This window comes from Platalea leucorodia (genome assembly GCF_965183815.1).
Source record: "Platalea leucorodia genome assembly, chromosome: 4".
Taxonomy (NCBI): Eukaryota; Metazoa; Chordata; class Aves; order Pelecaniformes; family Threskiornithidae; genus Platalea; species Platalea leucorodia.
Genome location: NC_138826.1, coordinates 13,098,277 through 13,125,910, shown reverse-complemented (window position 1 = coordinate 13,125,910; position 27,634 = coordinate 13,098,277). Strand labels below are relative to the sequence as shown.

The 27,634-nt window shown below is 40.0% G+C and overlaps 1 protein-coding gene across 1 annotated transcript in view; it reads right to left on the bottom strand.

Moving 5' to 3' along the window:
* The window catches only part of SORCS1 (sortilin related VPS10 domain containing receptor 1), a gene marked incomplete at both ends in the record, with an annotated part of 310,932 nt that overhangs the window by 82,731 nt on the left and 200,567 nt on the right, over positions 1-27,634 (bottom strand). The window contains 2 exons of the mRNA XM_082309176.1: positions 6,441-6,505; positions 23,836-23,909. Coding sequence (XP_082165302.1) covers positions 6,441-6,505; positions 23,836-23,909 — 139 coding nt within the window. The remainder of the gene's footprint in view (positions 1-6,440; positions 6,506-23,835; positions 23,910-27,634) is intronic.

The following is a 27,634-nucleotide window of genomic DNA, read 5'->3' as shown; positions in this document are numbered from 1 at the left end:
AGCAGTGATTGTACCATTGATGAAGATTTACTAAGGCAATTCCTGTGAAGTTTTACAGTGCAATTCTCCATGGCTTCAATTCTAAAATGCCAGTAATAACTACTAAAGGGCAGAGCACTGAAATTGCTTAAGCTAATCGTCCAAACAGCCAAACCCTGAGATGTGCACACCAAGAAATCTCCCTCTGCTATAGGAGACAGAAAGAAGGAAAACAGGCTTCTTGCAGTGCCTGGATCCCTCTTTTTTTCCTAAGGGAAGTTTCGCTGTGCTCACATTAATTCAAGGATTTTCTTTTGGCATTTGATGCTCATGGACATTTTATGTGATTCCATTGGCAGAGCTTTGTAATTTAGCATTAATTAATGTCAATTAATGTATTCATTTGCTAAGCTCTGGAATTAATTTCATTAGTTTTCCCGCACAGATGTTTTCCCTGCCATAGGTAATTAGGACATTATGCTTTTCAGTTCCAGAACCCTCACCTCCCACAACAGCTGCTGTTTTTAATATACAACAACAAAGTCACGCTGTGCCTGGAGAGAAGAACATAGCAACTCCCAGCTCTTACACCCCCGGACACTTTGATTTTGACAGGTTTAGACACCTAGAGTAGGATTCTTCTCAGGGAATGGCAGCTATTTCTAAAGAGGAAGTAAAAAAAGTCATAGAACACAAGAATGAAGGAGACGTCTTGTAAGGGAAACCCTCTGACAAAATTAATCTGTTTCAGTGGTGAAAGAGAATTGCAAATGCTAACACATAGCAAAAGTTAAGAGCCGGAGGGACCCTGTGCCATAAAATATTTTTTGTCTTTTCTGTTTAGCTCAAGCTCGATGCTAATATGCTCTCAAGGGAAATGCAGCCTGTCCCAACAACATTTCTTGGCTCAGTTGGTGGAGATACAAGGTCGTTGGTGGTTACTGGAGGTTGGTGAGCCTCTGCAAAAGTACAGGGAAGAGTTTCAAATCCTCTCCTAAAGCAGAGTAGGACTTTCTCAGGATACTTTGTTGCTGAGTGTTATTTTGTATGACATATCAAACTGTAATACCCACTGCTTTCCAGTCTAAACTTGCATGTATATCTTTCGAAACCTTATCTGATCACAAGGAAAGTCAGAGAAAACATTCACTGTACTCACCGTGAATGTATCATTCCTCCTGATCTTTATTTTTCTTGTTTTTAATTCATTGAGGAATGTGTCCTTCTCTCTAAAAATAAATCCACTATGGACAAATCAGGAGTTTATGCAAAGAGCATCCACACAATCTATGACTTGTTTGTCTTCCAGATTTAGTAAGCAGTATCCCCATTCATTACTGAGCAGCTTATACATTAGGGATAGTTTCTGCTTTTGACGAATGACTGGCATCCTGTAACTAATGAACTGTAAGAACATGGTAGTAACATATCTCACTGAAAGACCCAGGCCTATAACCCCTCTCCAACAGTGACTAATAACAGAAGCCTAGGAAAGATTATAAGAATTTGTCCAGGCTCCTTGGCAGTCCCGGCAAACCTTCAGCATCCACAACCTCCCAGGGCAATGAGTACCACAATTTAATTAAATGTTCTCCCATACATTAATTTTTCTACTCCTTTTTTGAGAAACACACAAAATGACTGTTCTTTATCCATTTCCATCTGGTCTGGATGTTTATTTGTGAAACATTTATGATATGGGAATATATTCACAACTCTCCAGGACTCAGCAACTGCAAAGCAATTACACCAGTAATGAAGATCAGTGAAATGAAGCCACCCCATTTACTAACTACTCACAAATCTGTTTTTATCCTGCTGCTACTCTTTCTTCATTGCATGTCAGAGTCACGATTCTTTCTTTACATGGGGAAGTACATCTTCTGCCATTTATGGCATGAGCATATAATTAGAGAAACTAACAGATGTCATTCTCCAGGACAAATAGTAATCATGATCAGGAAAAAATACTAATCACAATCAGGAAAAAAATCACTGCACATGTTTAGGGCACTATGGGAATTAATTCACCACCCTAGCTATGTCAGCAAAAGACTGTCAGGCTAGGTTGCCTACTCATTTTTCCACAGCAGTGATTATTTTATTCTTCCTAGCAATGTTCTGTGAAAACAGAAATTAAAGTCCTAGTACAACTTTGTGATTCAGACACTATTAGCCAGATGCTCAGTCCCTGTTGATCAGAAAGCAGAGCATGCCTGCTGATGCCAGGTAAGACTTTGGTCTTACCTGCAACCACAGCAGCACCTAAATTACCTTTCAATAAGAAAAGTTGCTGCATAAATCAGAACAGCAGAAGAAAAGCAAAGGAAACAAAAGCACTTTTTAAATATCAGGAGCTCTCTAAATTTTTGCTAGCACATTAGAAAACCCCTTAGCTTCTTTCATCCACACTTTAAAAAAAAAATTACATAAATTAAAAACTTCACTCAAAATCAATTGGCTTCTATCTACACAAGCAAATGCCTATCTATCTCATAAATGTAACAGTTGGGTTTCTTGACTTGCATCTATAGAAATTGTCACTTAGACATCCTCTGAGTCAGCTTTGCCGTTCTATGAAGGGCCAGTGGGTACCCACTTAGTCTCCAAATGCCTTGTAGGAATCCATCTTTCTGATTCTCACCAACATTCTGGATTTCTCAGTAGGGATCACCTGAAAAAAAATTACCTCCCATGTCAATTAGCTAGAATCAGGCCTTACTGGGATAACCCTCCCTAGCTCAGATCAGATAAATCTATTAATTAAGGATCTTTCAGGACTTATGTATTCTTTACAAACCTAAAACCCACATGTCATTAAGTTTATATACCTTCTGAAAGCACTTCAAGCTGCATTTGAGCAAACCTGGATTTAACTTCCACCAGTCATTCTGCCTACTGACTACGGTAGTGAATGTAACAAAGAGAAGCTTATCGTGTGGTTAAGAACTGTAGGGGATTAATTGTCTTACTGGGGTATTGACCTGAAGCTAGGCAAAAAAATTTCACAATTCCTGCTGACTTTCCTGGCTTGCCTTTGATCCTGTTCAAAAATCAAAGTGGAACACCAGGGACACCCAAGTGTACAAATGGAAATGTCAGATAAGGTTCACATGAACTTCTTCCAACCAGAAAATCAGTTTTACTACTGTGCTCTCAGTCCCAGCTTGACTCGGATTGGGCCTGAAGCCTTTAAAAAATAAACAAAACCATCACATTTGATGAGATGAAAATTTGCCTGGTGCTCTCCAAAATTTACACAACAGGATTAAAAACATAAATGGTAATGATTAGCCCTGCAAATCTGTCTCCATCAATACAACTAAATTGCACAGTCTGTATTCTGTTTGTTCATCACTACCTGCACCTTAGTTTGATGAGACACAGTGTATTCAGGAGTCTAGATTTTTCTGGATCCTGAGAAAAAAAAAAGTAGGGAGAACGTGCGCTCAGGTACAACATTGCTAGCCAGATCCTCAGCAGGTGTAAATCAACATGCCACTGAAGTTATATTGATTTATGCCCGCTAAGAGACTCCTATTTTAGTCCTTGTAAACCTTTTACATTATGTATATAAACACAATAAATAAAATGCACAGACAGACCATAATCAGGGAGCAGAGATAGAGAGTTATTGGTGTTCTAGCAGGAAAGCCCAAGACTAAGGTTACTGCTGATAGGTGTTCTCAAACAACCCTGCCAGGGAGATGGGCTAACACTGTCCTCTGCTGACATTTCTATTTCTTCTCACCTAAAGCTGCAGTTATACTACTCAGTTTCTGCTGGAAAAGATAACAGCACAAAAATGAGGTGGTTTTTCTTATTTGTACCGAGTTCAGCAGGTTCTTGCTTAGCCCTTATATTTCCGCTTCAGGATATTTTATTTTATTGTACGGATTGTGTGGTTGTTTCCACACCACTCCCCTTTCTTTCCTTCTTTCTCCCTGCCTTCTTTTGGCAAGTCTACCTTCTCAAATTTAATCCCTTTATTGAATTTTTACACTTGGATAACTCTCAAAAGAGATATTCCAAACAAAGTTTAAATAAACAAATGCAAGAACATTAAAAAAAAAAAACAAAACACCCAAGAAAAATTATTTGCAAATTACCCTCAGCTTGAAAAAAAGGTATCTTTCTCACTTCAGCACACTTCACCCCATCACCCCACTGGCAGCAACACACCTGCTTCATTCCAGAGGAGAAGGGTTTGTTCATCCATTGGAGGGTCATGGTTACTTCGTCCAGGAAAAGGAGACTGATTTAGTACTTAGAAGGCAGCTCTAGTAGCCAAGAGACATGAATATACCAAGTTGGTCATGGTAACTAGAGTAATGGACCATGTGCACACTCTTAGCCTGTCTCAGTCTCAAAATCCTGTGGCCTGCAGTGCTACCAAATGTCTTCTGGCAAAAAATGCTGTGATATGTTCCAAGGTTACTGCTTCCAGCTCCCCACCATGGTCCTCTGCCAGAGACCAACGCTCCCTGGAACAACGGGCGAAACAGCATGCACTTACTGAAAATCCAACGTATTTTTTTATATTGCCAATGAGCTGAGCTGGGGACCTCCTGACTCATGAGCAGAAGTTTCATCCAAATGACTGGTTTGCAAAAGGCGTCACCACTGGCTGAAGGTTTGACACCACCACTATATTTACATTAGTAGTTCTGTCACTGCCTAACAGAAAAACTTAAGTTGTGCTGCCTCACAGCTAAGCCAATATAAGTGCGCAGAATCAGTTACTAGAGCTCAGCTGATGAGCAATAATTTGTTATTCCACAATTCTTTAGTAATATGCCTGACTCCTCAGTGAGGCCAGTTTCATCTACCTGTTTTTTGGTTTCCGCCTTAAGAGCTGTAATAAGGCTTACTGATTTGTTAAGCACTCAAGAAGTCTTTTGCAGAAATGTGCTATAGCTGTGTAAAATGTTCTTATTACAGCCTAAGAACTTAAACAAGACTATTCAAGGCATCTGGAGCATGGCACTTTCTCTGCCCACTGTGAGCTGAACATCCCTCAAAAGCATCACCAGAATATAGCTCCTTAAACATCGATTGTAGTGCTTCATCTCAATGACCTCAAATTCTTTATGTCTTATAACAGTAACATTTTGTGTTGAAATAGACACTGTCCTGTTAGAATATTTCATTCTCATTTAGCATGTCCCGAGAAATAGAAAGCCTCATGTTCCCAGCCTTGCTGCCATGTTCACATAAGTGAAATTGAGATGAGAAATAATAATCAGAGGTCACAAATGATAAGAAATAGAGATAATACATTCTTTCACTTTTACTAATCTTGCGTATCTTGAAATGGAAAGACCTTTAAAACTTTATGGTTTCTATCGCAACTGTTTCTTTTCAAAATTCATCTTCCAAAAAATTCTCTTTCATGCTAAATTTCAGTGAGTTAAAAAAATGATTACCTTACAGTTACCTTATCAGACAGTTTTTAAGTTTCCTATGATAAAATACACATTTTAAGTAACACCACTGCACTTGGGGGTACAATTCAGGGGAGAATTTTATCCCTTTTTAAAAGAATTAATTGGCTGCATCATTAATACTTACATATTGCCAATGGTAAAAATCTGCTTGTTATGTTGCAGCAAAGCTGCTATTTACAGAGGAAACAATATGGAATTACAATGATGAGATCTATGGCAGCCAGCCTTTCGGTGTGATGCCTGCCTGAGGCAATCCAGTGTTGTGGAAAAGAAATCCATGGAGGAAGATCACTGCAAAGGCAGTGGAGCTCAAAGATAAACCTTGAGGAAGCATGGGTGGGAGGAGAAAAGGCCAGTGGGTGGCTTAAGGTGCCTGAGAGAATTTACAGCCAATTAGGAGAATATTTTGGAGTTGCAGGTAAAGGAGGCTCCTGGAATGGAGAAAAGCACCTCAAGAGGCAAAGCAGGGAGGGAGAGGAGCTGATCAAAGTGAAGGACAATGACAGAACAAGCGATAACAGTGAAGAACACACTTAGGCTAGCCATTAAAAGGTTTTTAATGCGAGAGAAATGAGGTATTTTCAAAGGTAGTACCTAAGGCAGAGTATCCCCGGTCTGTTAAAACTGTAAAGCTATGAACAAGGTGATACTATGTACTGTATGAAACAACAGCAGCTAGACTTGTGATGCGGGAACTTCTCTCCAATGCCACGTTCCCATGAACAAAAATCACGTAGGAAGAAAGAAAAGTGCTGTACATACTAACTCCAATTACTGTTTATCACCTATTCTTCCTTATCATGTTCTTGGCTCCGTTCACAGCCTGTTAATCCCAACTTTTTGCTTTGCTGGAAAGACTTCTCTTCTGACAGACCTGCCTTGGAACAGTCAAACCCCTCGTATTAAATGAGTGAATCACTAAAGGGATGTCAGATTTCCATGATGATATTGTGTGGTTGCAAGAATATGAGGGCAGTCCAGAATACTACAATATTTGGAAGCTGATGTACTTACGACCATCCACTGTCTTTGCCTCCAGGTGCACGAGATCAGGCTCTCTACCGGACCCCATCATAGACCTGTAAAAGACAGATTGATACAAAAGCATTAAAAACAACAGATACTATGAAGATATTAATTCCACAGGAGATCCTGTTTAGCTGGCCCTAAACTCATACTCACAAGTAAGAGCTGATCATCTTGAAAGCATCTTGGAGTTTTCCCTAAAATAAACTTGAAAATTTGAAAGCAATTCTACCATTTTATCAAATCAATGCCATTGTACTTGAGTTCTTTATTTCAGATCCCTTTACTTCCCTTCTTTCCACCTGGTGACTTGTTTCTGTTCTCATTGGTGCCTGACATTTTGATGTGTCTCCTGGTTTGGTCAGAAGGATGCACTTCAGTTCTGGGTGGGATACAGAAGACTTTAATTGATGGGATAATAGTGTTTGCCAGAATACTACTTATAGCTGTTCCTTTATATTGGACAGTTTATGCACATTTGCTTAATTGACACTCTTAATGATCAATATTTCCTCATTAATTAAGAAATTTTAAAAACCCGTTTCGTCCTGAGACATTTTATCACTTCTGATCTAATAAAAACAGTGTTCCATTAATAAAACAAATGTCAGATTGACCTAGAAAATGACTGTTCACTCTGAATTAAGAAGCAACAATATAAAGACATTGAGCACTGCAAATAAAGAGTTTATGAACTCAAGCTTTGCTTCCATTGTTGAGGTTACCCTGGACTGGCACTGCTGGTCTCGAAATCTCCCTGGGATAGTCCGAATGGCCAGTGGTTTGATGGACAGTCTGAATTATGGCAGTACTGACTGCAAGTATGTGCCAAACCCATTGTACGGCAGCCTCAGCAGCATCTCTGACAATCAGCCTTGTTTCTGGTCCTGGTCTTGTCATCCAAGTCATAATCCTAGATTAAGGCTAAGGGTTAAACAACCAGTTTCTTGTTAGCTGCCTGACCTCCAGGTTAATAGATGCATGAGGGAAGAGAAACATTCATTTCCAGTGATAGACAAATTAGATGCTGTTCTGTTCAAAGCCTCATTATTTTTCAGAAAATCAAAAGTGAGGTTCAAACAGTGATTTAGACCTTAATTCAGTTCCCACTGACTGCAATCAGAGGCAGCTCCAGCCCTTAATCATCATGCGCATTAACTAATAATGATTATAAAAATGTTAACAATAACAAGACTATTTGTGTCCTGATTAATCCTTAGCTTTGCTTGACAAAGTCTGTAACAATTCTCTAGCTAGAAAAGGTTTGGATTTTTTTGTTCTCCTTTGCTGGGGACTGGAATTTCAGAAAAGACTCATTGCTTTCACTTCTTCTCCACTTTTAATAACATTTATGGCAAGGTCTTTTTCTCCTAAGCATTCAACTTCCATTTAAAATCTCTGCTTCCTGATAATTGACACCAAGTGGTTGGGAAGGGAGTACCTTCCTAGGGCATTTTTCCTTTACCTGCTACTATCAGCAGATTCAGAGCCAAAATGCAGGGCCTGCTAGTTACAATTCAGTTCAAGATAGATAGATGCCAGTGACAAACAGCTCTAAAAAACTGCAGAAGGACTAAACTTGTAATTTGGCATATCTCCTTTTTATTCTTGTTTATTCAGCCCACTTGAAGCACACCTGGAACTGGGCTATCGCAGAAGACACAGTACAGCTTTGTCAGTGCATTCCTCCTCCTGACCTCACATAGCCCCATGGGGTTGTGAACTCTCCAAAGAAACAAGGATTATATTCCATGGATTTGAACACTTTGTCACACGACAATGGTATTCATCCAGCAGAGAACTTGCCCTAGTTAAAGCCTGTGATTCTACAGTCAGGTGTTTTGTGAGTTTCCTCCTCACAGTGCTATTCTGACCCCAAGAAACACTTCTATTGCATCTTCTCAGGCAAAGACAGCTAATTCAGAATGAGACGTCTCACTGATGGATGGGACATGATTGTCACTGTTGTTTTCACCTGTGATGTGAGCCATAATTTACATCAAACTCTTATATCTTAAGAGCAGCGTATAAATATCTGGACCCACCAAGCTCTGAAAGTTAGAAGGCTACAGCTGTAGTGACCTGCATATTACTTAGTCTCACACTACATCAGCCAGTATTGGGACTGCAGAAGCTTCAACTCAGGGAAGAATTAAGCCATCAATTGTCCCAAGGATGAACAGAAAAGGATGGCTGAAACATGACTGGTGATAAACATTATTCATCTACTCAGGGGCTTCCTTTCTTTTGATATCTCCTAACCCCTGCAAATTAGAAATGTGATGACAAACAAAGATGAAAACTAAGGCCCAGAGAATCTAAGGGAGTTCCTAAAGTCAAACAGGACATCTGAAGTAGAGGCAAGAACCATATCCAGGTCTTCCTATCTGCTAGATCTTTCTTCCTACCTTAGAAAATACACATTCTATTGCTTTGATATATAATAGGCTTAATTTATTTGTGACAGCACAAGGTCACAGTCAAGCCCATAATATTAAATGATAACATGAACAATCAGTTGCAAAGGACAGGCAAAATACAAATACATATCTGCTCAAATCAATATTAGCTGTACACAGCTGACATCCAGAAACACATCACTCCCATCTGGATTCTGCTGAGAGCTTACTGACCAGAATTTTTTTAATGCCACATTTTCTTGTATCATGCTGTCTTGTTCCACGGTAGCCCTGTGATATTTAGAATTATAGAATCATAGAATCATTAAGGTTGGAAAAGACCCTTAAGATCATCAAGTCCAACTGTTAACCTAGCACTACCAAGTCCACCACTAAACCATGTCCTCAAGCACCACATATACCCATCTTTTAAATACCTCCAGGGATGGAGACTCAGCAACTTCCCTGGGCAGCCTGTTCCAATGCCTGACTACACTTTCGGGGAAGAAGTTTTTCCTAATATCCAACCTAAACTTCCCCTGGAGCAGCTTGAGGCCGTTTCCTCTTGTCCTATCGCTTGTTACTAGGGAGAAGGGACCAGCCCCCACCTCACTACAACCTTCTTTCAGGTAGTTGTAGAGAGCAATAAGGTCTCCCCTCAGCCTCCTCTTCTCCAGGCTAAACAACCCCAGCTCCCTCAGCTGCTCCTCATAAGACTTGTGCTCTAGACCCTTCACCAACTTCGTTGCCCTTCTTTGGACACGCTCCAGCACCTCAATGTCCTTCTTGTAGTGAGGGGCCCAAAACTGAACACAGTACTCCAGGTGCGGCCTCACCAGTGCTGAGTACAGGGGCACTATCACCTCCCTCCTCCTGCTGGCCACACTATTCCTGATACAGGCCAGGATGCCATTGGCCTTCTGGCCACTGCTGGCTCATGTTCAGGCAGCTGTCAACCAACACCCCCAGGTCCTTTTCCACCAGGCAGCTCTCCAGCCACTCTTCCCCAAGCCTGTAGCATTGCATGGGGTTGTTGTGACACAAGTGCAGGACCTGGCACTTAGCCTTGTTCAATCTCATACACCTGGCCCCGGCCCAATGATCCAGCCTGTCCAGGTCCCTCTGCAGGGCCTTCCTACCCTCCAGCAGATCGACACTTCCACCCAACTTGGTGTCATCTGCAAACTTACTGAGGGTGCCCTCAATCCCCTCATCCAGATCATCAATGAAGATATTGAACGGGACCGGCCCCAACACTGAGCCCTGGGGAACACCACTCGTGACCGGCCACCAACTGGATTTGACACCATTCACCACCGCTCTCTGGGCTCAGCCGTCCAGCCAGTTTTTAACCCAGCACAGAGTGCACTTATCCGAGATGTATTTCTCTATACATCCCTCCATACCACCTGAAAAGCCACATAAAGTAATATTGATCTTACCCAGTCATACACTATAGATATTTAACTCTCAGTTAATTGCACTCAACTCTCTTTGCTGGCATTTTTGCACTGTGGTTCATCTGAACGGTGTTAGATATGACTTAATGAGAAGACAAACTTTATCCTAGAAAGGTCTGTTTCTCTGCATTGAATATAACTGGACATCTACACTACAAACACCCATATGTGATCACATAAAGGTCCCAAAGCAAGTAACACAACAGACCCAAAATACGTTTATTACCTACATTTAAAAATATGAATTACAGATAAACTATGGATTGTAAAGAAAGGGGAAAGAGAACGTCCTGGGTCTCTCTGGGAAAGTAATGTTTTATATAGCTTACCTCAGCTTTATTATTTACTGTCCGGCATGTAAAAGCCTAGGAGACATTCAGAAACGCAATATTGATTACAATGAGCACATATGGGAGAAAAAATACCATGCTCTTGGTTGCACTACACCTGAGAACACGCACTCTGTAGGAAGATAGACATATCCTTTTAGATGCATAGTACAATCAGTTCTTAAAGCATTTACTGGAAACAAGGTGTTAGGAACTGTGGAATATACATCAGAAATCTTAGATTTTTAGTATGTCAACCAGATCTATCTCAACACTACTGACCATGCAGCTAGTGCGTTTTCTTGTCTTTTTCATTTGGTTGGGGGCAAAAAGGATCATCCTTAGAAGCTGAGGAGGACAATGTACTTCTACAAGCCTGAGTATTATTAAGTAACAGCGTTAAGCCCATAGCATCAGTACGAAACAAAATGAATAAACTTAACTGATTACAAAGAAATCCCAGTCCTGACTGATGACCGGATTTGAAGGTTCTTATACCAAAGCTAGAGTAATCAATAAATACAAGCTTCACACATGGAAGAAGGAAACTACATGCTGGATTTGCCCTAGATAACACTAAAGCCTCAAACTCAGTGTTTCTAACTTGATACAACTGCCTGCTCTACTTCATTATCTTTTGTGCACACGGCCAATACAACCTGGTCAAGGTACACTTCACAAGCTAAACAAGGAAAAGTGCTGCACATTCGATGCTTAGAAACCAAGCACTCTGCAAAGAACAAGGGTACAGATGAACAACACTCTGGGACCCACTCAGTTACTGATTTCTCTCAGAAATTTCTCTAAAAGTAAACAGCAGTCCAAAACTTTGCCATGCCTTATTCTGAGTAACTTTTGTTAGCTATGCCAGCAGCACTTTCTTCTCATATTTCTCAATTCTATTCTTCCCTTTCAGCATCTGTTCTCAAAGACCAATCACTCATATATATCCACAAACTTTTTTTCTTGCCACGGTCTATGTTTTCACTTTATGGTAAAATGCCAACATGCCCTTTGTCCATCCCTTTAATCTCAGGCTTTCTGTAATACTCCCTGAAACTTCAGTACACCAGGGATATGCTTGCAACACTTTCTGTTGAATGGTGCCTATTGTATTTTTGCGATTAGCTTTTTGTGTTTTGTTGGTATAATTGTCTGGATGTTTTGAAAAAAGAAAAAGGAAAAGAGGAAAAAAAAAAAAAAAAAAGACCAAAAAAATATTTTGGGAAAATGAGGATATAAAAAAGCCAAGGGGAGTGCAAGGCAGTGACCCCACTGCCTTTACGCAGAAGATGCTCACATTATGAAAAATGTAGAACCCCCACAGTCTTATTACAAAGTTGCTTCCTAAAATTTTAATCACCATCAAGCCTGCTAAGTAGTCATCTGCACTTGAGAGCTTCACAAATCGATACCAGTGGCTGCAGTGCAGTAATTGCTCTGAATGCAGATTCTACATCCACCGTGAGAAGCAGCACAGGGCAAAGACCCCGAATCATCCTCTGGTTTAGAAATAGGCTGAACTAAACAAAAGCAGCCTGGCACTGCCCATTGCACAGCAAATGCTAGTTGGCATATTTCTGTAGTGACCAACCCCTTGCCATCTCTCTGTCTGAAACATTCTGAAACCTTGGCTTCCTTGGCCTGTCAGTTCTTCTGAGCCAAGGAAATTCAATAGAGACCCTGTTATCCTGGGGTTTCCACCTCTTCTATCTTTTTTCACGTCTAGGGACAAAAGTAATTGTTTATGGATGCTGGGAACTGATGAGGCTTGCAAGGCAATCAGGCCACTCAGAACTGCAGAAAGGCATCGTTGTGAAGAGAGCAAAAGCTTCCACTTGGTGTACTTAATTTCAAACTACCATTTTTCACAAACAAAGAACTCGAAGCACCAGATGATAAGGGCTTCATCTCAAGGGCATGTGCATTCTGGAAAGGAGCTTTGGGTGCCTTTGGTTTTGGATACTTGACTTCAGACACAGTCACGCCATATCTGGGACTACATGCACAAGAAACTTGATGGCAAACTTTTCATATGTATTCCTTGTATCATGCATGCTCACAGCAGCCACGATCAAAGGTCTTTTAAGCTAAGCAATGGAAGACAACGTTATTTTACAGAATCTTGAATGCAAATGGCCCAGAATGAAAGGCTGGAAGAACAGAAATGCTACTATGCCCTTTTCACAGACAGAACCAGTACAAATGTCGTTCATTGTTTACATGCAGACAGAGATATTATGCAGCTTTCCCACATCTCAGAGGATATGAACATGTGCAGAATCAGGACTCCTATGACCATCCCTCACCTTCTTTTGGGGGGAAACAGGTATGATTTATTCATGCAGCAAATGATGGCAGATAAATGACAGATAACAGCATGACTCAACTAAGGTGGGTGGAATGAAATCCACACAGTTCTGGCCACTTTGAGCTTATCGACAGTGACTCAGCGTAGGTTAGAAGTGGATGCAACGCAATATCAAACAGAAAAGTGACACATCGCTTGGAAAATCCAGTTTGATCCCTCATCATTAAAAATGCTTATTTGCCTCTGTGCCCTCTTTTCCCGTTCCCATAACCTGTCCCGATTCTCTTTCTCAACACTAGACTCCAGTTGCATTCTGCAGATAACTTTGTGCTTAACATGTTATTTATTTTGAGATGTCTCCTGACCTTCAGCATTCCTTCTTCCCAGCCCCAATTTGAGCACAATTCCATCTCCACATATACTGCATTACACAGAAAGACTAATTAGCTGCAACAGACAGGTGGAAGACGGAACATACTCTCGGAGATCCTTATGCCAACGTTGTCCTATGAACATAAATTTTCTAACAAGCTTTATCCTGTCACAATAGAGCTATAAAGTTGCTCTGTTCAACACATGATAATGGCTTTGTAATTCAATTATTGGTAGAATTTGCCTTTGGGGATTTATCTTCCTTTAGCCTCAGCACTCAAGCGAATCCCTTATCGTAAATCTTGCCAATGCAAAACCAGCTCCCCCACTGCCTCTGGGACATATCCTGACACTTCATGTTAAAAAATTGACAGCTTATTCCAACTTAGTGAATGGTAGGTTTTTGTTTTTGTTTTAAAGGACAGAATGAAAACAACAACAGTGGATGATGTTCATGGAGTCCTCAGCAGCATCAATTTTTTGGTTTCACTGATGCTTCTATAGCACTCTAAGTCCTAATTGCCATTCATAAAAATAGTAACACGTAGCACTGAACAGGGAGCTTTCTGTCCAAAGGTACAAAAGTACTTGACAATCAACCTTTAAGCAACCTTCCCTGCATGCTACTGATTTGTTCAAAACCTATGGAAAAGTACAAGACCAGCAGACCAAGTTAGAAATAGGGGTTGAGGAAAATTTTTGTTCTCAGCTTTATAGATAAACTCCACTAATTAGTCAAGAGGACAGGGACCTCATTGATTTGACCAAGATCACACAGTTGTTATGTGGCAGAGACAAAAAGAGAGCCTGAGAGTCCTCCAGGCTCCTTTTTCTTTTACTATTATATTGACTCTGTGAGGACTTTGCAGATACTCTGTTCCTTTTTTGCTTGCAGAGGTCAGTGAATCTGCCCCAGGGAGCTTAGTATGGGAGGGAATTCTTGTGGTTTCTTTAGTTCAGTCCCTATTATGTGAAATTTTACAGATTCTACTATTCCTGGAACATACTTTAAAGACTGCTTTCTAGCTTTAACATCTCTTAACCATATTCTCCTGACATGTTTTAGAAACAAAGGGCCAGATTCCAGACAGACATATATCAGCACTTCATTTCTTCATATCTGGCCAATAAATCTCCCCTGACAATAATCTAATTAGATTTTCCTTGCTACATCTCCACGCTATTCTTTCCCACATTGTCCAATTAAATGAAATGATATAATTTCATGCAATGCAACTGGCAATCACTGGGCCAAATCCATCCTATGGTATACTTTACTCAGTTTGTCACCTTTTCTCTAGAACTGATGGAAAATAGCAGTGTAGTAAGTAAAGCCCAACTTCTCCTAGTTGTGCCACCAGACAACACTGACCCAGAAAAACAGGTGGCTGTTGCTGCTAACACTGAAATAGATGAGTAGGTAAATGGAGGTAGTGGTGTGATTTCAGGCCATGCAGAGTCACTTCTACTCTCACCATCATTTTTTATAGCCGTAGATCAGGATTATCCACAGCCTTCCACCCTATGATGCCCACATACCCCACAGCTTCAAGGACAGTAGCAAATCAAGCCTTCTCCCCCACTGCGGTAACACCACAGCTGTCTGTGGGAAGCTCCAGAGAGGAAATTTGGCTAAAACTCCAAAATAGATGGACGTGAATTCTCAGGGAGGTAGGTATCTATTGCTGGTAACACTGGGTGGGAGGAATGTCTTAAAATGAGGATCTAAACTACATGGATAAAATTCAGTTACCAGGATTAGATCCTGATTTTAAGATAGTCCTCCTGTCCTACATCTCTTTTTCATATATTGCAGGAAACAAGACATCGTACTGGCTTGAAGGGAGAGAAGGAGGAAGGTACCCTCTAGCTATAGCCTCTGAACTCAGTTCCCTGATATAATGGACCAAACCCACCTGATTTACTGCTTTTCTGCTGGTACAGTCTAATAGGATCACAGTTTCCTACTGTGTTAAGATGCATGTTTCTGGCATTTTGTAGTGCTGTGGCCCAGTCAGTGTGCTCTGGAGGAGACCAGGTAGCCATTTACAGCAAGAGTGTAAAGTCAACTCTGGTAACAGTATGCTGCTCATTAAACATAAAACAGAAAATAGCAGTGAAACCTTCCTGACATAGATCTAGAAAAATCCACAACTAACTTTACTATAAAACTGCCTCACCCTCTCAAGAGCTGCCCTTTATAAGTGCATACAGAGAAATCAGCTTCTTAGTCCAATGCCTGTTGAAGACTGACATGTTCCAGGATCCTGTGTAGCACTGCAGGCTTCTGCTATGGAGTAACCACCAAAACAAGATTTTGAACCTGTTATATGGGTGCCTGCCTACTTCTGCAGATCTTTAATAGGGGGAAGTGGATGATGGGAGAGAAGTTGAAGCTCATGGGAGTCTGTACTCATTTACAAAGCTTCGCTGGATGACTTTTAAGGACAAATCAGCTGAATTGGGAAAACCAAAACACACCAACCTATGCATCAATCAGACTGGGGCCTCTCAGTCCCAAAAGGCTTATTCAGCTCAATATGCCTCCTCTCCCTATTCACAACCGGAGGACAAGACTCTAAGGGGAGGAAGGGGACAGAGTCAGGCAAATGGTCAAGATTCTATTCAGTTATGACTTTTAGGAGAACATTCAAGTTACTATTTTACCCCCATCTTTAGAGTTGCCATGATAATCAAACAGCGTTGAGAACACTTTTTCTCTCACATGGTGGAACTCTGCCAAACTAAGGATTTGGGACTGAGGAGTTATATTTTGCTCTGACAAATCTTGATTTGAGTATGAGTAACAAGTTCTCTCAATAGACTTCTGGGACCAGAGCATCTGGTTATTATAGACTCAGAGGACCAGAGGACTATCAGCCTCTGCTGTGTGACTTTGGGCAATTTTCTCAGCCTTGTCCAGGGAAGAAAGATTTGTATTTTGGATCTCAGTTTCTTAAGAACTAAAACTTATCATAAACCCAAAGATTCTAAATGAGCTTTTAACAGCAACAGAAGGAGGATGCTGCATGGTTTTTTTCTGTCCCTGCTGACCCACAAGGGGCTGGCAAGTTTGTATCTCTGGAAGCCAGACAGGAATAAAATCCTAATTCCCAAGGTAAATCAGAGAGATTTCAGCCTTCATTTGTACCAAAAAGATAGAGCTACATCAGGGTCAAACTGTCTGAGGACTGTAAGCAGAGGTTTTCACTAAATCCACTGAAAAGCCAGTGGGACCTTCAGTGAACACTGCCAACTGAGAGTATGCTTCCTTGCACTCTGGCTGGGCAGGGTGTAACACTGACCTTTCTAGTGAGAAAATGGTAAATGTCAGGGGCACTGAATGGTGACAAAGTGCTCTAATGTGTGTTACTCACCATCAGTAACGTTAACAGCGGCAGCATGGTAAGGGCCAAGGAAAGGCACGGTTGCAGATTTGCTCTTCACTGTGGTCCCTGGCAGTGTTGCTTGCCTGCAGCTCATCTGTATCTTTAGGCTAGCAGCCATGAAGCTGCCTAAAAATATTAGCAAGGTAATAGCAGCCTGTGTTATAGAGGCTTGGACCTTCAGTCTGACTTTCTCCCAAAGCCAAACCTCAACTGGAAGCAAATGTGTGGTATTCAATTCAGAAAAAAAAAAAAAAAAAAAAAAAAAAGAAATAAGAACTCAAGCAAAATTCACTACTCTTGCTATTCCCCATCAGTCAGTTGCTTAATTCAGATCTCCTGAAAACTGTCATGGGTCCCTCTGTGATGAGCCCCTCTGGCATGTGCCCATCTCCACCATATTTAAGCTATGAAATACATGTATTTTTAATTCAATTTCTAGTACACTTCAACTCATCAGGCATGGCTTGTGTGTTAGATCAAGCGGATGATTTTCTGGACAGGCTGTCACAATGCCCTTTGATTGGCATCTTCCCCGTCAACATCCAGCAGTTGCCCTGTAGTGATTAAAAGGTCTTGTTCAGCACTACCCAACATCATTTGTAAACAGCCCAGATATCATGCCATTTAAATTGCCTCAGCCCACCTGGGTGGGCGTGCAAATCTCACCAAGCCAAGATCTGACAAGAACACTGGGACAGCTCGCCCAGCTTGCTTCAACTGCTTGAATATAATGAAGTTTTTAACAGGGCTTTGACACTTGTTCCCCTTGATTTTCAGCTCTTTCAGCTGCTCCAATGAACACAGTCAGAGCTTTTAAAATACAGTCTCTAGCCTCCTCTGGAAAAGAAAAGATATATACTCTATAATTCTACTCTGAAGATTAACTTTCTTTGCCATTGCTCATAAAAGAAACACAATTATAGCCCTATCTACTCATCTGTCCTCCCAGCTGCTTACCAGTTTATCTTTTTCTCCCTTTCAGTGTGTGTGCATATCTTTGTATTGTTTGAGGGGAAAGGTTGGTTGGCTGCTTTTTTATAATGTTTGCATCCATTTTCTTCTCCTTCTCATACTCAGAAAAAAACAAGACAGAGTGGAGACATAGCAACAACTCTTACCAAACTGACATATCTCTTGTAATTTCTTCAGGGAATCATTAACATCATGGACACATGACCCTACTGTAAATCAGATATACTGTGAGATGTTTTTACTTCTAATCAGCCTGTTACACTGATGTAGTGCATGAAAGCCCTGAGCTGTATTTTTTGTCTAATTAAGACGGTCATCTTAGAATCATAGAATGGTTTGGGTTGCAATGGACCTTTAAAGATAATCTAGTCCGACCCCCTGCCATGGGCAGGGACATCTTTCACTACACCTGGTTGTTAAAAGCCCCATCCATCCTGACCTTGAACACTTCCAGGGATGGGGCATTCACAACTTATCTGGGCAAGTGTTTCACCATCCTCATAGTAAAGAATTTCTTCCTTATACCTAATATAAAACTACCCTCTTTGAGTTTAAAACTGTTACCCCTTGTCCTATGACTACAGTCCCTGCACCAGGAGAGTCTCTCCCATTTTTCTTGGAAGCCTTCTTTAAGTATTGGAAGGCCACTATAAGGTCTCCCTGGAGCCTTCTCTTCTCCAGGCTGAACAACCTCAACTGACTCAGTCTTTCTTCATAGGAGAGGTGCTCCAGCCCTCTCATCATTAAAGCACTCTGATCTTCTTTAAGTACGGAGTGGTATTTCTTTTGTATTTCTCCAACTTTCTTGTCTGGGTACAATACTCAAATAAGTAAAAAAAAAAAAAAAAAAAAAAAAAAAAAAGAATAGCACTGACACAGTTAATGATTATAACTTGATGATATAATTTACTAGCTGGGATTTTCTATTGTTCATTTTATGCTAGTTTTTAAGACACTTTTATTATTTGGCTTTATTTCTTTTATTCCCTCCTAAGTTTTTCAAGGTTAAGTTATGATTAGAATTAGCTGAGAATCTTTTCAGATGATATCTCATTTTGATTAAAAAAACATTACATTTTACAGACATTTTAATGAGCTTTTTAACCTTTTATTTTTATTTTTTTTAGGGCCACCTCTAATTGTGATACCTTGACTTACTGACTTTCAGAAAATAATTTCTGGTTGAAGGCATGACTTGATCTGAGGACCAGAATAAAAATATAGCTTTTAATGAGCAATTTCTGCATATATATATATATATTTGGCCATATTGAACTACATGCACTTTGACTAGTTTTTTTTTGCAACTACTGGTCATGAATGTTTGGATTTGCAAGTCACAAGGTATCACTATTGAAATTTGACTAGATGACTGGACCACTTTAAAAAAAGCAAGAAAAAAAGTAAAGTAATTCCCAATATGAGTGATTTGCCAATTGTGTTCACATTTGTATTCACTACAAACTAGCGTCTTTGCCAGCAAAATTCCACCATAGGAATGTATGCTGAAAATCACCAAGTATCACAAAAATAAATGCAGAAGTATTTAGATAAAGCATTTATCCAACTCTTCTAACTAGCACCTACTGCATTCTCTTCCCCTGGTGCCAACTACATTAGTAAAGACCATGCTACCAGCAATAAGCTATGTATATTAACTTTCTGTTTCTGTATTACCCTGCTGAACTAATATTGATTAGAATACTCCTTCCCAGTAATTACGGTAGTTTCATAAAGCACAGTTCCAGAATTACTAAGCACCTTGATAACTTTCATGCATTTTTCTGTCACAGTACATTTAACAGCAAAATCTCAAGAACCTGCCAGAGAAATAATAAAAACCATGAAAATTGTTGATACAGTGCAGAACTGCATTGCCTTGGGGTTGTATGCAGTGTGGATTCTTTTATGTTTCCATCAGACACAAAACATATGGTTGACTATCTGAGTGGATTACACTTTCCTCAGTATACCACTTTCATATACCTAGATTATGCAAACAGATATGTGATAAGCTACACGAGTTATAGCAATTATTAGAGGTGTCAGTTTTACAATAGCCCATCTCTAAAGCCTGCTGAGCATAAATATGTCCTTAAAACCTTTTAATAAGGCAGAGAATTACAGATCTCTTTTCCTCCTTTTGTTTTGGTTTTTGGTTGTTTTGGGTTTTTTGTTTGTTTGTTTTGTTTTTTTAAATAAGAAAACTCCAGTCACCTGTCATTTTAAAGGTTTGAGTTTATCTGCTCATCTTCCATCTGATATTTTCCTCCACAGAGTGACATTACAATCTCTTTCATCACAAGTGTGGATGTCAGGGTATCACTTAGAGCTGCAGGTGGAAGAATGAAAAGGGGGAACAGAGGAGCTCTGAATAAACAAAGATTCTATTTTGAGGTTAATAACTCCTCTTAATGAAACAGAGGATACAAGAATACAAAATATATATGAGCTACAAGGAGCTAAGTTGCCTCTACACAGAGTGTTTTCTTAGAGTTATGCAGCAGGCATCACCAGATTGCTTTAATGTTTTTTTTCAGGGGTTTAAATTTCTCTGGGGTGGTAGTAGGAGGGGGTGTTTCACAGAGCAGCCAAAAAAAAAGCAAATAAAAAAGAGAATTCTCTTGGAAACAGATATAAGAAATGCAGCTGTAAAAGACACTACAGTTTCTCTGACAGCATTTGCAGGCATAGCCTTCTCAAGACTAAAACTAGCAAGCTCGGTGGTGTTTATTCACAAGAATTAGAGTGACCCACAAAATATTTACAAGACCACATGACAGAGTAAAATGGCAATTAAAGTATCAGTGAACAATCATGAAAATGTATCTTTACTATCATCAACCATTCAAATCCATTTAAAAGTTTTTAAAGTATTCCAGATGTTCGTTCCCTGTCAAAAGAAGCAGCGTTAAGTAAATGCAGCCTCACGAAGGCTGATGCCAAAGGCTTTGCTTTGTGTTTTCCTGATCTTAGAAAAGTCCTAGTTTAGATAGTCCTGGAAGCAGTCTGTGTTAAAGCAACTCCTCAGCCTTCCTTAGATATCAGAATATAGTCTGCGTTCTCCACAGATATTATAGCCCTCATTCTCTGCACAATACAGCTGTGTCCTGTCTGATCTCTTCAAAACCATTTGATTTAGAGAAAGAACCAGGAATAGGAGACAGTATCCTCACAGTGTTTTCCTTAAGAAGTTGTGACTTCAGGACATTTTCGTTCACTATTCATTTCTGTTCGTAAGAATAACTGGAAGTCAGTCTTCTGACTTTTCAGGGTGATTAGACTCTGCATATTTCCAAGCCAAAATGTATAATAATTAATTTTAAAAAAAAAAAAAAAACAAACAAACCACAGGGCACTGAGCAAGACTCTACCCAACTTGTACATCAGCACTGGCTATAGAGATATTGCTGTAGAAGTTTGGATTTCAACTGTACATCTGCACCCTCTTATGACCTAGTTCCCCTTCGCTTTCTTGCATGGGGAGTCAGCAGTGGCCATGCTCTGAGTGCAAAGGGCTGCCCTTCTGATTCAGCACTTCAGTGTCTATTTTGTCCTCAGTACCTGGCTGCACAGAAATGGAAATGCATAGAAAAGCCCTGTGCTGCTCCCTGCAGTGTACATATTCTCAATTACACATACACAGCTCTGTTTTCTACTGTGGATGGTTTTGAGGACAGACAGTGTCCGTATAATTGCAGCTAACAGTATTTTTTTCCAAGGTGATGATGATCGTAATAAATAAGCCAGAATGAGATGCAACGTTGCCTCCACAAGTTGTATTATTTTTACTTTTGATAGCAGAAGTACAGTCTAGCTTACGCTGAGGTGTATTATGCAAGGGACATTTTGTTCAAGGTGAAAATACAGGCTTGCAGTTTCAAGTTTTGTTTATGGCTGTAGGGAATTAGATGGGTGGTTGGAACATCTTTTCATCTTTTCAACTTACTCTTTGCCTTTGAAGCTCCAAGCCTGAGTTCTCTTATTTGTTAGGTTCTAAGAGGCCTTCAAAGTTTGAACTCCATGGAAAGTGAAAATGACCATTTTCATCATTATTCTTATTGCAGGCATCCATCAGCTCAATTCACAATAAACTACTACTGTAAGTAATGATGGGAAACTTCAAAAGGTTTGGAGTGCAGTACAGGACACAGGGATCCAGGAACAGGGGCATTCTTACCATCTCTCTGACCCTCTTCAGTGAGTTCAGTTTTGTTGGATGTCTCAAAGACTGGGTCCCCAGATTTCTAGGACTTTGTGCTTTTATTAGCCCAGAAAAAACAAGAGATGTGTGGGGCTGTGTGTTTGCATCTGACATTTTGAAACCCTGCTAGGAGTCCTGTAGGAAAGAAATAGGAGTGATATAAATATATATGTGCCTGTCCATACAGACATTCACACAAAACGAAGTTTAAGTTAAAAATGGAATTTTGTTTGCAAAAGCTTCAGCTAACACAGGTTCTGAGAAGGATTAAAAAGCAGGAGCAGCAAACAAAATCTCTGGTATATCTTTTGCAGACCAAATATAAATTCAACTTTCAAAGTAAATTTGACCCAGAGCTCTTCTTTCATAAATTAAAAGAAAATATTTGACTGAACAACTCCTGAATCTTGATATCTTCAAAACCTGTGGTTTTGGCACAAACTTATCGTTTAGAAGCTATCACGGGGTTCTCATTTTAATCATCTGGTTCAGCTCCTCCTGATTTCAAGATGACTGTTTTACCAAAAGCTTCTCTTTTAAAGGCCAGATTCACAGGACATGAGCCAACTTCCACTCACAGGTGAACTACTGCCTCCATAAAGAGGTGATGAGAAGTCACACAGATTTACACCAGTGTAAGCAAAAGGAGGAGTAAGCTGAACTATAAAAAATTAAACTTATCTTTGATTTAGGCTATGACAACCATATTTGCACGAAAACAGTCTAGTGTCTCCTTTGTTCCTCAGCTTCCTTTTCCACATAAGTCAAAGTTACACTAATTGCTATTACATGACAGCATGGAGGTGTTTCAGATAAGTATTTTAATGCAAGCATGGTTACAGAGCTTTACACTGGGTATGCAAATCATTGCTATGGAAAGCAAATGCAAAGAGATCTGCCTGCAATCAGAATCATGAGAAGAGAATCAGTACACCAGAATCTCTGGGTAAATCTATGATGACTAAAACTGAAGGAGATGAGACTCAAAATACAAAGAAATTTGCAAGTAGTGAAAAACTGCAGAATAAAGTTTGGAACTACATCCAGGGGTTATTTTTCAGTGGTTGTGGCCACTACAAGTCTTTGAATCTGAAGTCAAATAATCCATGACAGACACCCATATATTAAAAATTGTGAGATGCTCGGATTCTATCATAACCATGTAGGCTATGGCCCTAAGTGAATTTAGATACAAATTATATAGCATAAGTTAATGCAGCAGAGTCAAACTTGCATCAGTGACAAAGAGTTAAGATACTTCTTTAAGGTAACTTTGGCATCAACTTGCAAACATTTTGCCATTGCTGTAACCAACTGACATTCAAAGATTCAGCAAGAGGAACTTACACATGGCTGATTCATACAGCTTGAAATCTGACTGGAAATCTTGCACAGCTGCTTAGAAGCAATATTGCAGAGCGATTTAAGCTCATAATAAAGAACTGTGTGTGCCTACTTCAATGGTCATTAACTTGCTAACTTTCAAGGACTGAATTAGAGCTAACAGCAGTTACACCAGCATAACACCAGTCACTGGAGGATCCAAGACTTCAGTCTTTGGCTCTCACTGGTAGCAGGACCAGACTGGTCTCTTCTTTGTATTTGGTGCAAAAGCAAACAAGCGTATGCTGAACAGAGTTGAGTTCGAACTCAAAATGTTCACAGGAAATTGCAGAACTTTCCCCTCCCAAATCAACGCTTTCTTCAGACTGTTATTCAGTATATTTCAGTTGTGCATCACCCTTAGGTCAAAGACCCCATTTTCAAGTGCTGTATAAACACATAACAGGAGGAATAATGCCTCTTTCATACCAGTTCTAAATTAATCTCAACCAATCAGCAGTGCAGATTGCATTCAGACACGTTGCCTTCAAGCCCCCATTTCAACATCTCTGTACTTATGGGGAAGCTGTGTCTAGGAAACGAGGAAGAGGTTTTTGCTCTTACCAGTAGAACCTGTTTGGTGCAACTCCCTCATGAAGCAGCAGCCATCTTCTGCCAAACTCCACTGAACTGAATAACTGGGGACAAAAAGAAACAGTCATGAATCACAGTAAAACACAAAGATAATAGAGAAATTACTCTGAAGAAGTCTGTACCAGTTCTGAGGTAGCGACTTGGACTTTTACTTCCTTCATTCTCAAAGGGACACACCTGAGGCAGCTGAGAAGTGTCTGCAGTGCCTTTTATTGGCAGAGGCAATACTGAGCTGTGTGACACGGGACACAACTAGTATTACCTGAGGAATCGCTGTATGGGTACACCCAACAACTTGCCATGACTGAAAACTCACCATCTAGCTCTTTGTGGCACTGCCAGGTAATAAAATCGTGCAGTGCAGGAAGGCTGCCTTCTACTTTTTAAAATTTGTGGTGGACAGCAAATGTACAGCATAACACAGCAGCCTGATATCCTAGCCTAGTCTGACAACAGATATACACAGTTGCCTTGATGTTATGTTAGAAGGTCATTCTCTTTCCAGTTACCAGTAGCCATCCCTAGAGAGCTTGTTCAATTTGGCACCAAAAAAGTGCTCTAACATGTCCAGACTTCTCTTTCAGGACTGAATGAGTTTAAATAGCACAAGTTACTTGTACCATGAAAACCCACGACTCTCCCTTTGCTCCTGTCCTTCTCCTGCAAACAACATGACAACTTCTCCTAGTCTGGTTACACAAACAATATCCAAATACATCAATCATTTCAGAAAATCTTTCCATGATAAATACCAAACCAGACTGAGAAAGGTCAGCAAAAAGGCATGTTACAGGTATTATAAATACTTTGACGTGTCTTTGTGGAATGATACACAAATGTTACTGTTACAGAGCACTTACAAACAGCTGCTCTCTGTAAATGTTGCCATCGGGTAATTCTCAGAAGGGTAGTAGAGGGAAGGATCACATGGCTTCTGTCTTTCTTTTGCTTTATTTAACTTCAAATTTCTCATATGGAAGCGTTGAGAGGCAGTCAGCCCTATACTTTTTTTGCAGATTCATCCTATTTCCCCTCCTTCTGTTGCTTGATAGACTTGGTCAGTCCCCTTTTCTGGCAAGGAAGATGTTGGACCCCTTTTCTGAACTGTGATCTGCCTTTTCATAACATTACTTTAGGGATCTTGCATAAAATGCAAACAATCTGAATCTTTACGTGCAAACCTTGACAAATTTTTTTTGGAACAAGTAGTGGCAGTGGATTGGCAGAGAAGAGAAAGATGGATGCCTGTGAGAATGACTGAGAAGGAAAGAAGCTGATTTTAAAGCTTTGGGTTGATCAGAAATATGATTTGAATGTATATTAAGAATTATGAGACTGGGATGTAAGAAACCTTGAGATCTACTTCCTATTCTGCATTACATTCCTAAGGCAAATGCCTATATCCCCCAGCTTGCCTACTATAAAACCTTGGAAGGACAGGGAGAAACTAATTACAACAGCTTTTTGATAAACAGTAGTCTAGCATATGTTGAAATCTACTTTAAAATATGAAAGCTAAAAATTCACCTCTTTTTCTCATATCCCTTTATGTTGAACACTGCCAAAGAAGAGAGAGGGAAGAAGGTGGAGGGGATAGAAGATAACAAGGGTAAGAAAAGGAAAAACAGTTTAGCTTTGTGGATAGAAATGCATCCACTTTTAAAACTTCAGTGGTGAGTCTGTTATTTTTCCTTAAGAAGAAGATTCTAGATACATTTTTATTTAAAACTTTAGGAGACCCTAACTATTACTAAGGAAAACTTTCATTTTTGATAATTAAAGAAAATATTTTGGAAGATTTAACAATGACTTTTGTAAAGTGCTTTGAGGTCGCCTAATCAAGAACTTTGCCATGACAGGAGGTATTTTTCTCCCTTCACATTCAAAATCCATTTCTAGACCTGCTTTTTTAACTGCAGCAAAACCAAAAACATAATCACAAGAAGCCGCTGTCAATCTCTCTCTCCAATGTCAATGTTTTCCCTTTCATGGGAAAGTAGTTTCTTCCGTGCCAAGTAATATGTCTTTGACATGCAGTCATTTAAGTTTTAATAAAGTTCAGATCATCCTTTAATTAAGAACAGGGGGCAATCCAAACAACTCAGCAAACACCACTGTGTTTCCAGACCAGGGATATATAGGATGTAAGCTTTCCAGGGACACTGCTGTTCAAATGGCTGAAATAATCACAGTAAATCTTGTTTTCCCCCTTTTGCATCTCTCACCCTACTCCCTCTCTAGTTTCCCTGAGCACAACTTTCGGCAGGTTATCCCCTTTCTGAATTTGCTGGTGATAGTAACCATATCCAGAATGAATTAATTACAGCCTGCAAAAGCTTTCTCTGTGTTTGCATAGCATCCTCCTCCATGCCTGCAGTCCCACTGCAGTGCCAGGTGGCTGAACGGCCCCAGTGCCACAGCTGCCCTCTGGCTCTTTCAGCACAGCTCTTCAGGGGGGCTGTTCACCTGGTGCAACCGACAGCTCCCCAGCAGAACAGGAGCCGTGATGCTGCACAGCACCCAGGGAGCCCTGCTTTCTCTTTGTGTGTGCCCTGAATAAGACACGTGATTCAGGCAAAAAGTGGAGAAATGCAAGACTTTATAAGTTTGTTTCAAAGGAAATGGATATAGCAATTCTACTGTCAAGACTGGCCTTCCAAATTAGAAGCCAGCGCCCAGTGAGCTGGAGACAGTGCGTGAGAAAAGGCAACAGCTTTCAAAGGGAAATATCAGCTCCCTGGGAACCCATGCCCAAAGCTCTCATTGTCTTTGATGAGACACTTTAATAACCAGGCTTTAGAAGGTTTTTCCTCCTTTGCCATTATCTCAGCACCAACCTCAGCCTTTACTGACTCACAGCAGCACAAATGTATCTTTAGCAAAGGAGGAATTCCCCACCTTATGTGTCACCCCCCCCAAAAAAAAAAAAAAAAAAAAAATCCTTTGCAGTGAAGATTTTTTCAGATATTTTATTCTAAGTATCATTCATTTTAGACTGAGTTTATTTTGTCGGACCAGAAAAAAATAAATATTTGGAGGCTAGGTTTTTGTCAAGTATCAGTTATGATACAGCTGGAATTATTTTTCCCTGTTTAGCAATTATAGTGCTTGTATGGATATTTTTTTAAACCCAACATCATATTTTGTTGTTATAAAAGTCCTCTCTCTCTTGGGACTTCTTGTGACAGACTTGCGCATGCAGTCCCTTCAGAGATGACGTTTTATTTTCTTTGGCAATCACAGCTGTCTGATGACAATTTTCATTATTAGGCTGAAATTAGATAATGTTCTTTGCTACACTTCTTTTTTCAACCACAAATAGAAAAGGAACTTATTGCAATTTCAATGTATGTTTCCATCTGAGGTCCAAGTAGTGATCTGACATTTCTGTGTTCACTGAGACAAAACTGTTATGAAGTACAAATCTTGTATTGATCTCTCAGATTTGACCCTTGTTCACCAGGGAATAATTCTCTTCTTGCTTCCCCTTCTCTTGTATATTTATTTCTCTGTGTAAGACCCAAGTACTTAAAAATCATTAACAGTCTGGTTTTGCTTTGTTTTGCTTTTGAAAATCCTAATATTCTGTGAAATAGAAACCTACCACCTACCTCTTTTTGATGGGAAAACAGAAATGCAAGCGAAAAGGAAAGGCAGTACCAAGGTTACATATACCTTCTGAGGCTGAGCAAGGATTCAGATAAACCCTGTGAACTGCAAGACAATCCCTCAGCTAAAGAAAGAGCCTTCTTGCAACATGACACTAGTG